Source organism: Oncorhynchus clarkii, unplaced genomic scaffold (genome assembly GCF_045791955.1).
Source record: "Oncorhynchus clarkii lewisi isolate Uvic-CL-2024 unplaced genomic scaffold, UVic_Ocla_1.0 unplaced_contig_1473_pilon_pilon, whole genome shotgun sequence".
NCBI classification, from domain to species: Eukaryota; Metazoa; Chordata; class Actinopteri; order Salmoniformes; family Salmonidae; genus Oncorhynchus; species Oncorhynchus clarkii.
In genome coordinates, this window is record NW_027258074.1 from 105001 (window position 1) to 117271 (window position 12271).

General features: G+C 47.0%; 1 protein-coding gene across 1 annotated transcript in view; it reads left to right on the forward strand.

Moving 5' to 3' along the window:
• LOC139395224 (ankyrin-2-like) overlaps nucleotides 1-12271 on the forward strand; it is a gene marked incomplete at its 3' end in the record, with an annotated part of 97071 nt that overhangs the window by 57833 nt on the left and 26967 nt on the right. Inside the window, exons 28-34 of the mRNA XM_071142870.1 lie at nucleotides 7056-7280; nucleotides 8726-8880; nucleotides 9209-9420; nucleotides 9559-9766; nucleotides 10017-10113; nucleotides 10387-10615; nucleotides 11817-11942. Of these exons, the coding sequence (XP_070998971.1) occupies nucleotides 7056-7280; nucleotides 8726-8880; nucleotides 9209-9420; nucleotides 9559-9766; nucleotides 10017-10113; nucleotides 10387-10615; nucleotides 11817-11942 (1252 nt within the window). The remainder of the gene's footprint in view (nucleotides 1-7055; nucleotides 7281-8725; nucleotides 8881-9208; nucleotides 9421-9558; nucleotides 9767-10016; nucleotides 10114-10386; nucleotides 10616-11816; nucleotides 11943-12271) is intronic.

The window sequence follows — 12271 nt, forward strand, 5'->3', positions numbered from 1 at the left end:
AATAGAATGGAAGTGAATAGAATGGAATGGAAGTGAATAGAATGGAAGTGAATAGAATGGAAGTGAATAGAATGGAAGTGAATAGAATGGAATGGAAGTGAATAGAATGGAAGTGAATAGAATGGAAGTGAATAGAATGGAAGTGAATAGAATGGAAGTGAATAGAATGGAAGTGGAATGGAAGTGAATAGAATGGAATGGAAGTGAATAGAATGGAAGTGAATAGAATGGAAGTGAATAGAATGGAATAGAAGTGAATAGAATGGAAGTGAATAGAATGGAAGTGAATAGAATGGAAGTGAATAGAATGGAATGGAAGTGAATAGAATGGAAGTGAATAGAATGGAAGTGAATAGAATGGAAGTGAATAGAATGGAATGGAAGTGAATAGAATGGAAGTGAATAGAATGGAATGGAAGTGAATAGAATGGAAGTGAATAGAATGGAAGTGAATAGAATGGAAGTGAATAGAATGGAATGGAAGTGAATAGAATGGAAGTGAATAGAATGGAAGTGAATAGAATGGAAGTGAATAGAATGGAAGTGAATAGAATGGAATGGAAGTGAATAGAATGGAATGGAAGTGAATAGAATGGAAGTGAATAGAATGGAAGTGAATAGAATGGAATGGAAGTGAATAGAATGGAATGGAAGTGAATATAATGGAAGTGAATAGAATAGAAGTGAATAGAATGGAAGTGAATAGAATGGAATGGAAGTGAATAGAATAGAATGGAAGTGAATAGAATGGAAGTGAATAGAATGGAATAGAAGTGAATAGAATGGAAGTGAATAGAATGGAATAGAAGTGAATAGAATGGAAGTGAATAGAATGGAAGTGAATAGAATGGAATGGAAGTGAATAGAATGGAAGTGAATAGAATATAAGTGAATAGAATGGAAGTGAATAGAATGGAATGGAAGTTAATAGAATGGAACTGAATAGAACGGAAGTGAATAGAATGGAAGTGAATAGAATGGAAGTGAATAGAATGGAAGTGAATAGAATGGAAAGGAAGTGAATAGAATGGAAGTGAATAGAATGGAAGTGAATAGAATGGAAGTGAGTAGAATGGATGTGAATATAGAATGGAATGGAAGTGAATAGAATGGAATGGAAGTGAATAGAATGGAAGTGAATAGAATGGAATAGAAGTGAATAGAATGGAAGTGAATAGAATGGAATGGAAGTGAATAGAATGGAAGTGAATAGAATGGAAGTGAATAGAATGGAAGTGAATAGAATGGAATGGAAGAATGGAATAGAATGGAATGGAAGTGAATAGAATGGAAGTGAATAGAATGGAAGTGAATAGAATGGAAGTGAATAGAATGGAATGGAAGTGAATAGAAGGCAAGTGAATAGAATGGAAGTGAATAGAATGGAAGTGAATAGAATGGAAGTGAATAGAATGGAAGTGAATAGAATGGAAGTGAATATAATGGAATGGAAGTGAATAGAATGGAATGGAAGTGAATAGAATGGAAGTGAATAGAATGGAAGTGAATAGAATGGAAGTGAATAGAATGGAATGGAAGTGAATGGAATGGAAGTGAATAGAATGGAATGGAAGTGAATAGAATGGAAGTGAATAGAATAGAAGTGAATAGAATGGAAGTGAATAGAATGGAAGTGAATAGAATGGAAGTGAATAGAATGGAAGTGAATAGAATGGATGTGAATATAATGGAATGGAAGTGAATAGAATGGAATGGAAGTGAATAGAATGGAAGTGAATAGAATGGAATAGAATGGAAGTGAATAGAATGGAAGTGAATAGAATGGGATAGAAGTGAATAGAATGGAAGTGAATAGAATGGAAGTGAATAGAATGGAAGTGAATAGAATGGAAGTGAATAGAATGGAATGGAAGTGAATAGAATGGAATGGAAGTGAATAGAATGGAAGTGAATAGAATGGAAGTGAATAGAATGGAAGTGAATAGAATGGAATGGAAGTGAATAGAATGGAAGTGAATAGAATGGAAGTGAATAGAATGGAAGTGAATAGAATGGAATGGAATGGAAGTGAATAGAATGGAAGTGAATAGAATGGAAGTGAAGAATGGAATGGAAGTGAATAGAATGGAAGTGAATATAATGGAATGGAAGTGAATAGAATGGAATGGAAGTGAATAGAATGGAAGTGAATAGAATGGAAGTGAATAGAATGGAATGGAAGTGAATAGAATGGAATGGAAGTGAATAGAATGGAAGTGAATAGAATAGAAGTGAATAGAATGGAAGTGAATAGAATGGAATGGAAGTGAATAGAATAGAATGGAAGTGAATATAATGGAAGTGAATAGAAGTGAATAGAATGGAAGTGAATAGAATGGAATGGAAGTGAATAGAATGGAAGTGAATAGAATGGAAGTGAATAGAATGGAAGTGAATAGAATGGAAGTGAATAGAATGGAATGGAAGTGAATAGAATGGAAGTGAATAGAATGGATGTGAATATAATGGAATGGAAGTGAATAGAATGGAATGGAAGTGAATAGAATGGAAGTGAATAGAATGGAATAGAAGTGAATAGAATGGAAGTGAATAGAATGGAATAGAAGTGAATAGAATGGAAGTGAATAGAATGGAAGTGAATAGAATGGAAGTGAATAGAATGTAAGTGAATAGAATGGAATGGAAGTGAATAGAATGGAAGTGAATAGAATGGAAGTGAATAGAATGGAAGTGAATAGAATGGAATGGAAGTGAATAGAATGGAAGTGAATAGAATGGAAGTGAATAGAATGGAAGTGAATAGAATGGAATGGAAGTGAATAGAATGGAAGTGAATAGAATGGAAGTGAATAGAATGGAATGGAAGTGAATAGAATGGAAGTGAATAGAATGGAAGTGAATAGAATGGAAGTGAATATAATGGAATGGAAGTGAATAGAATGGAATGGAAGTGAATAGAATGGAAGTGAATAGAATGGAAGTGAATAGAATTGAATAGAAGTGAATAGAATGGAAATTAATAGAATGGAATAGAAGTGAATAGAATGGAAGTGAATAGAATGGAAGTGAATAGAATGGAAGTGAATAGAATGCAATGGAAGTGAATAGAATGGAATGGAAGTGAATAGAATGGAAGTGAATAGAATAGAATGGAAGTGAATAGAATGGAATATAAGTGAATAGAATGGAAGTGAATAGAATGGAATGGAAGTGAATAGAATGGAATGGAAGTGAATAGAATGGAATGGAAGTGAATAGAATGGAAGTGAATAGAATGGAATGGAAGTGAATAGAATGGAATGGAAGTGAATAGATGGAATGGAAGTGAATATAATGGAATGGAAGTGAATAGAATGGAATAGGCATCTCTGTCAGAGACAAGAAGTTTGTTAACAATTCACTACGTAGGCATCTCTGTCAGAGACAAGAAGTTTGTTAACAATTCACTACGTAGGCATCTCTGTCAGAGACATGAAGTTCGTTAACAATTCACTACGTAGGCATCTCTGTCAGAGACAAGAAGTTTGTTAACAATTCACTACATAGGCATCTCTGTCAGAGACATGAAGTTTGTTAACAATCCACTACATAGGCATCTCTGTCAGAGACAAGAAGTTTGTTAACAATTCAGAGAGGCAAGAGTGACAGTTCTATCTTCTCCTGTCCTCTGGAACCTAGGCTGTTATCCTGTCCAGTTCCCTCCTGTCCTCTGGAACCTAGGCTGTTATCCTATCCAGTCCCCTCCTGTCCTCTGGAACCTAGGCTGTTATCCTGTCCAGTACCCTCCTGTCCTCTGGAACCTAGGCTGTTATCCTGTCCCCTCCTGTCCTCTGGAACCTAGGCTGTTATCCTGTCCCCTCCTGTCCTCTGGAACCTAGGCTGTTATCCTGTCCAGTCCCCTCCTGTCCTCTGGAACCTAGGCTGTTATCCTGTCCAGTACCCTCCTGTCCTCTGGAACCTAGGATGTTATCCTGTCCCCTCCTGTCCTCTGGAACCTAGGCTGTTATCCTGTCCCCTCCTGTCCTTTGGAACCTAGGCTGTTATCCTGTCCCCTCCTGTCCTCTGGAACCTAGGCTGTTATCCTGTCCCCTCCTGTCCTCTGGAACCTAGGCTGTTATCCTGTCCAGTACCCTCCTGTCCTCTGGAACCTAGGCTGTTATCCTGTCCCCTCCTGTCCTCTGGAACCTAGGCTGTTATCCTGTCCCCTCCTGTCCTCTGGAACCTAGGCTGTTATCCTGTCCCCTCCTGTCCTCTGGAACCTAGGATGTTATCCTGTCCTGTCCCCTCCTGTCCTCTGGAACCTAGGCTGTTATCCTGTCCAGTCCCCTGCTGTCCTCTGGAACCTAGGCTGTTATCCTGTCCCCTCCTGTCCTCTGGAACCTAGGCTGTTATCCTGTCCAGTCCTGTCCTCTGGAACCTAGGCTGTTATCCTGTCCCCTCCTGTCCTCTGGAACCTAGGCTGTTATCCTGTCCCCTCCTGTCCTCTGGAACCTAGGCTGTTATCCTGTCCCCTCCTGTCCTCTGGAACCTAGGCTGTTATCCTGTCCCCTCCTGTCCTCTGGAACCTAGGCTGTTATCCTGTCCAGTACCCTCCTGTCCTCTGGAACCTAGGCTGTTATCCTGTCCCCTCCTGTCCTCTGGAACCTAGGCTGTTATCCTGTCCCCTCCTGTCCTCTGGAACCTAGGCTGTTATCCTGTCCCCTCCTGTCCTCTGGAACCTAGGCTGTTATCCTGTCCCCTCCTGTCCTCTGGAACCTAGGCTGTTATCCTGTCCCCTCCTGTCCTCTGGAACCTAGGATGTTATCCTGTCCAGTCCCCTCCTGTCCTCTGGAACCTAGGCTGTTATCCTGTCCCCTCCTGTCCTCTGGAACCTAGGCTGTTATCCTGTCCCCTCCTGTCCTCTGGAACCTAGGCTGTTATCCTGTCCCCTCCTGTCCTCTGGAACCTAGGCTGTTATCCTGTCCTGTCCCCTCCTGTCCTCTGGAACCTAAGCTGTTATCCTGTCCTGTCCCCTCCTGTCCTCTGGAACCTAGGCTGTTATCCTGTCCCCTCCTGTCCTCTGGAACCTAGGCTGTTATCCTGTCCCCTCCTGTCCTCTGGAACCTAGGCTGTTATCCTGTCCCCTCCTGTCCTCTGGAACCTAGGCTGTTATCCTGTCCCCTCCTGTCCTCTGGAACCTAGGCTGTTATCCTGTCCCCTCCTGTCCTCTGGAACCTAGGCTGTTATCCTGTCCCCTCCTGTCCTCTGGAACCTAGGATGTTATCCTGTCCTGTCCCCTCCTGTCCTCTGGAACCTAGGATGTTATCCTGTCCAGTCCCCTGCTGTCCTCTGGAACCTAGGCTGTTATCCTGTCCCCTCCTGTCCTCTGGAACCTAGGCTGTTATCCTGTCCCCTCCTGTCCTCTGGAACCTAGGCTGTTATGCTGTCCAGTCCCAATCCCACTGAAACCCCTAAATCCGGACTCCTGCCTGGCATGAAAATGTCAAATTTTATTCTGTAATCCACTAGGTTGCATTGTCAAAGAACATCTCTTACCTATGCATGTCAAAATACCACTATAGAATTCACCCTACTTCTCAGTGCTGTCTCTTATTGCCTCCCCATATGAGAGCTTCGGTAGAGAACGTGTGATCAACAAACGGTACGAGAGTAGATATGAATATTTTTTAAAACCTTGATATTTAAACTATTTCCGGTCTTCATCTCCACGTTATTCATCAGCTGATGTACTACCTGTATAATCATTCACTCGATTTTGCCAAAATATCGGAGATGTTCTGTCATTCGTTGAAAGGAGGTTATGCAGCAACTTTGGTCGTTTGACTTTTTTCGTTTGACTGCGGATACTGAGTCGGTGCTTCCTGAGCGCGCTCAGAGATAACCTAGGGAGGTGTACTGCTGAAATGCGCTGAATTCATTGAGGAACATGATAGAGCTCGGACTTTATAAACGGCCTGTTTCTCACTTCACAACAATGTCACTAACCACTGTTTCCATCCACAGTTTTTATGCGAGTAAAGTCATACCGCATAAAAAACATTTTTAAACTCACAACATCTGCGATGAAAAGTTTTGGTATCGTTGTATAAATGGCGACAGATCAATTGTTCGTTCCACATGGTGAGATCTTTTAATGACTGTAAAATTATGCAAGAAATGATGGTGGAAACGCACCCTTTCACAGATCAACCATTTAACCCCTTCTCCCCCGTTTCCCCTCCTCCCTCTCCCTCTCCTCAACACTTCCCTACTCCCTCTCCTTCTACACCTCTCCCTCTTCTCCCCCGTTTCCCCTACTCCCTCTCCTCTCCTCACCCCTTCCTTTCTCCCTCTCGCTCTCGCTCTCCTCTCCTCAACCCTTCCCTACTCCCTCTCCTCACCCCTTCCTTACTCCCTCTCCCTCTCTTCTCCTCAAACCTTCCCTACTCCCTCTCCTCACCCCTTCCTTTCTCCCTCTCGCTCTCCCTCTCCTCTCCTCACCCCTTCCCTACTCCCTCTTCTTCTCCCTCTCCTCACCCCTTCCCTACTCCCTCTCCCTACTCCCTCTCCCTCTCCTCGCCTCACCCCTTCCATACTCCCTCTACCTGTCCTCACCTTTTCCCTACTCCCTCTCCCTCTCCTCACCCCTTCCCTACTCCCTCTCCCTCTCCTCACCCCTTCCCTACTCCCTCTCCCTCTCCTCTCCCCTTCCCTACTCCCTCTCCCTCTCCTCTCCCCTTCCCTACTCCCTCTCCCTCTCCTCACCCCTTCCCTACTCCCTCTCCTCTCCCCTTCCCTACTCCCTCTCCCTCTCCTCTCCCCTTCCCTACTCCCTCTCCTCTCCTCACCCCTTCCCTACTCCCTCTCCTCTCCTCACCCCTTCCCTTCCCCCTTCTCCCTCTCCTCTCCCCTTCCCTACTCCCTCTCCATCTCCATCACCCCTTCCCCACTCCATCTCCTCTCCCCTTCCCTATTTCATCTCCTCTCCCCTTCCCTAATACCTCTCCATCTCCTCTCCCCTTCCCTACTCCCTCTCCATCTCCATCACCCCTTCCCCACTCCATCTCCTCTCCCCTTCCCTAATCCCTCTCCCTCCTCTCCTCCTCTCCCTTCAGCTTCCTGGTCAGTTTCATGGTGGACGCCAGGGGTGGGGCCATGCGTGGTTGCCGTCACAACGGGCTGCGCATCATCGTGCCGCCCAGGAAGTGTTCCGCTCCGACGCGGGTGACGTGCCGCCTGGTGAAGAGGCACCGCCTGGCGTCCATGCCCCCCATGGTGGAGGGAGAGGGGCTGGCAGGACGTATCATCGAGGTCGGCCCCACCGGGGCACAGTTCCTCGGGTAAGACGGAGAGAGGGAGGGGGAGTGTGGACGAGAGAGAGAGAGAGAGAGAGAGAGTGCGTCTGTGTGTATGTGCGCTCGTTCGTGTGTGTAATGTGTGTACGTCCTTGCGTGTGTGTGTGTGTTGACGTTCTCTTCTCCCCCCGTGCTGCGTAATGGATCAGTAAGCTCCACCTCCCCACGGCCCCGCCCCCTCTCAACGAGGGAGAGAGTCTTGTCAGCAGGATACTACAGCTGGGGCCTCCTGGCACCAAGTTCCTGGGGTAAATCACACACTACAGCTGGAGCCTCTAGGCACCAAGTTCCTGGGGTAACTAAAACACTACAGCTGGGGCCTCTAGGCACCAAGTTCCTAGGGTAAATCACACACTACAGCTGGAGCCTCTAGGCACCAAGTTCCTGGGGTAAATAAAACACTACAGCTGGGGCCTCTAGGCACCAAGTTCCTGGGGTAACTAAACACTACAGCTGGGGCCTCCTGGCACGGAGACCACGGAGACAGAGAAGGGACACAATATATACCCCGGCCCCTGGTCTCATTATATATACCCCCCACCCACCCAGCCAGACCATATATACCCTGGTCTCACCATATATACCCTGGTCTCATCATATATACCCTGGTCTCATCATATATATACCCTGGTCTCATCATATATACCCTGGTCTCATCATATATACCCCCCACCCACCCAGCCAGACCATATATAACCATGTCTCACCATATATACCCTGGTCTCATCATATATACCCTGGTCTCACCATATATACCCTGGTCTCATCATATATACCCTGGTCTCATCATATATACCCTGGTCTCATCATATATACCCCCCACCCACCCAGCCAGACCATATATACCCTGGTCTCACCATATATACCCTGGTCCCATCATATATACCCTGGTCTCATCATATCTACGATGGTCTCATCATATATACCCTGGTCTCATCATATATACACTGGTCTCATCATATTTACCCTGGTCTCATTCATATATACCCTGGTCTCATCATATTTACCCTGGTCTCATCATATATACCCTGGTCTCATCATATTTACCCTGGTCTCATCATATATACCCTGGTCTCATCATATCTTCTCCCCAGCCCTCTCCACATTTGAGTTACAGTGTCGTTGTGTTGTTGAGAATTACATTCTGAATCAGTTCCAGTTTTATCCCATTACCCCCCATGATTTTTCCTCCACATATTGTAATGTTGTGATTTTTCTATGTTCGGAATAGTCTGTCACCTGACCCTCCTCCTCCTCCTCCTCCTCATCATCATCAAAATATCATATACTTCTGTTTGCTTGAATCTCCTCCAGGAATTTCTCCAGGATTTCTTTGTCCCTCATCTTGTGATGTTTTGTGTTCTTCCATGGAATGCGTCCTCCTGTCATTACGACCTTTACCCTCTAACCCCTGACCTCTGACCCACCAGGCCGGTGATTGTGGAGATCCCTCACTTCGCGGCCCTGCGGGGCACGGAGCGGGAGCTGGTGATTCTGAGGAGTGAGATGGGGGAGAGCTGGAGGGAACATCACTGTGAACACACTGAGGAGGAACTCAACCAAACACTGAACGGCATGGATGCGGGTGAGGGGAGACGGGGGCGGGACGGGGGGACGAGTGGGAAGGTCTGGTACGGGGGAGAGCTGGATGGGGAGGGAGAAGGGAAGGGAAGGGAGGACAGGGAGTGGACGGAGGGGATGAGATGGGTGAGAAAGGGTGGAGGGAGGAGCAGGGAGGAGGCATGAGGGACGCAACAGAACCGGGCCGCCATGTTAGTACCAAGCCACCAATCGTTCTACCTTATTCTTTCACCAAAGATTAGGAAACATTTAGGTCCGACTTCTCAATCTGATTGGTCCTTGTGTATCATCTGACCCTGCTTCCCCGCTCCACCCATTGGTTCGTCCTCCAGAGCTGGACTCTCCTGAGGAGCTGGAGAAGAAGAGGATCTGCCGTATCGTCACCAGGGACTTCCCACAATACTTTGCGGTGGTGTCGCGCATCAAGCAGGACAGTCAACTGATTGGTCCTGAGGGAGCGGTGTTGAGCAGTACTCTGGTACCTCAGGTCCAGGCTGTGTTCCCAGAGGGGGCTCTCACTAAGAAGATCAGGGTTGGACTACAGGTAGGGAGGGATGGGGTCTGTGTGTGTAGCTTTTTCAAGTTGGTCTTCGGCCCCAACAAAAATGTATTTGGTAACGACAAACTGAACACTTTCAAGTTCGTTGTTTCTACTTCCTAACTCTTGTTCACTTCCTCCTAGGCCCAGCCAATCAGCGTAGACCTGGTGAAGAGGATTCTGGGTAACAAAGCTACTTTTAGCCCCATCGTTACCTTGGAGCCCAGGAGGCGGAAGTTCCACAAGCCAATCACCATGACGATCCCTGTCCCCAAAAGCTCGACCAATGACGGGACAGGCAACGTGTTTGGAGGGGACACGCCCACTCTGCGTCTGCTCTGCAGTATCACTGGTGCGTAGGAAATGACTGTTGATTGGCTGATTGTTTGATTGGCTGTTTGATTGATTGATTGTTTGGCCCATTGATTGGTTGTTTGAATTGGTTGTTTGATTGGCTGGTTGGTTGATTAACTAACTGACTGAATGATTGATTTTGAGTCGTCATGTTTACCTTCTTGATATTCATCAAAGCCTGGTTTCAGTCAACCCACATTAATATGTTGAATATATTTACCAGAGTTCCATCCTGATGTGTGTTCTAGGTGGAACCACTCCTGCCCAATGGGAGGACATCACTGGCTCCACCCCCCTCACCTTCATCAACCAATGTGTGTCCTTCACCACCAACGTGTCAGCAAGGTAATGTGTGAAACTGGTGTGTTTTCATCTGTCTGTTGTTTTTGACATTCTAGTGAAAACATCCTCCTCTTTCTGATTAATTAACTGAGGGAATGATTGATTCTTCATTGGATACGATTGATTGATCTGTTACATCCTTGATAGGTTGATTGATTATCAAACCTCTTGTAGGTTCTAGCTGATAGACTGACTGACAGATTGGGTGATCTATTGACTGATTAATGAATCTATCAATTGATTAATTATTGATCACACCCCTCCGGTGCGCTGTAGGTTCTGGCTGATAGACTGTCGTCAGACCCAGGAGGCTGTGAGTTTCTCTACCCAGCTGTACAGAGAGATCATCTGTGTCCCCTACATGGCCAAGTTCGTCATCTTCGCCAAGACGCTGGACCCCATCGAGGCCCGCCTCCGTTGCTTCTGCATGACGGACGACAAGATGGACAAGACGCTGGAACAGCAAGAGAACTTCACAGAGGTGGCCCGGAGTAGAGACGTAGAGGTGAGAGGAGGGGAAGGAGGAGAGACGTAGAGGTGAGAGGTGGCCCGGAGTAGAGACGTAGAGGTGAGAGGAGGGGAAGGAGTAGAGACGTAGAGGTGAGAGGTGGCCCGGAGTAGAGACGTAGAGGTGAGAGGAGGGGAAGGAGTAGAGACGTAGAGGTGAGAGGAGGGGAAGGAGGAGAGACGTAGAGGTGAGAGGTGGCCCGGAGTAGAGACGTAGAGGTGAGAGGAGGGGAAGGAGTAGAGACGTAGAGGTGAGAGGTGGCCCGGAGTAGAGACGTAGAGGTGAGAGGAGGCCCGGAGTAGAGACGTAGAGGTGAGAGGAGGCCCGGAGTAGAGACGTAGAGGTGAGAGGAGGGGAAGGAGGAGAGGGGAGAGGAGGGGGGGAGGAGAGGGGAGAGGGGGGGAGTAGAGACGTAGAGGTGAGAGGAGGGGAAGGAGGAGAGGAGAGAGGGGGGAGGAGAGGGGAGAGGGGGAGCAAGGAGGAGAGGAGAATGGGGAGGGGGAGAGGAGGAGAGGAGAATGGGGAGGGGGAGAGGGAGGAGAGGGGAGAGGGAGGGAGAGGGAGGAGAAGGGAGGGGAGGGGGGAGAGGGAGTAGAGGGGAGAGGGGGGAAGGAGGAGAGGGGAATGGGGAGGGGGAGGGGGAGAGGGAGGAGAGGGGAGGGGATGGGGGAGAGGGAGTAGAGGGGAGTGGTGGGGAAAGGAGGAGAGGAGAATGGAGAGGGGGAGAGGAGGAGAGGGGAGAGGGGGGCAAGGAGGAGAGGAGAATGGGGAGGGGGAGAGGGAGGAGAGGGGAGGGGAGGGGGGAGAGGGAGTAGAGGGGAGACGGGGGAAGAAGGAGAGGAGAATGGGGAGGGGGAGAGAAGGAGTAGAGGTGAGAGGGGGAAGGAGGAGGGGAGGAGGGAGAGGGAGTAGAGGTGAGTGGAGGGGAAGGAGGAGAGGGGAAGATCTGGAAATGCAAGAGAAATTCACAGAGGGGTCCGGAGTAGAGATGTAGAGGTGAAGTGGGGGGGGGGGTATTGGTGTCTGACCATGTCTGTCTGTCTGTCTGTCTGTCTGTCTGTCTGTCTGTCTGTCTGTCTGTCTGTCTGTCTGTCTGTCTGTCTGTCTGTCCCTACTATAGGTATTGGAAGGGAAGCCTATCTTTACGGACTGATTTGACCCTAGCTCTCTGCCGTCTGTCTGTCTGTCCCTACAATAGGTATTGGAAGGGAAGCCTATCTTTGCAGACTGCTTTGGGAACCTGGTTCCTCTGACCAAGAGTGGACAGCATCACGTCTTCAGCTTCTACGCATTCAAAGAAAACCGTCTCGCACTCTTCATCAAGGTAACACTCCATTACTGGACTTCTTCTACGCTGGGAGAGTGTGACGTAGTTGTCCACTTTGTTTTAGTTCTGAATGGACTTCTTCTACGCTGGGAGAGTGTGACATAGTTGTCCACTTTATTTTAGTTCTGAAAGGACTTCTTCTACGCTGGGAAACAGTGACACTGATATATAGTTTAGAATACATCAGAGACACTGGTATATAGTTTAGAATGCATCAGAGACACTGGTATGTAATTTAGTATGTATTTTAATGAGTTTTGAGTACATCATAGACACTGCTATATAATTTAGTATGTATTTTAATGAGTTTTGAGTACATCATAGAC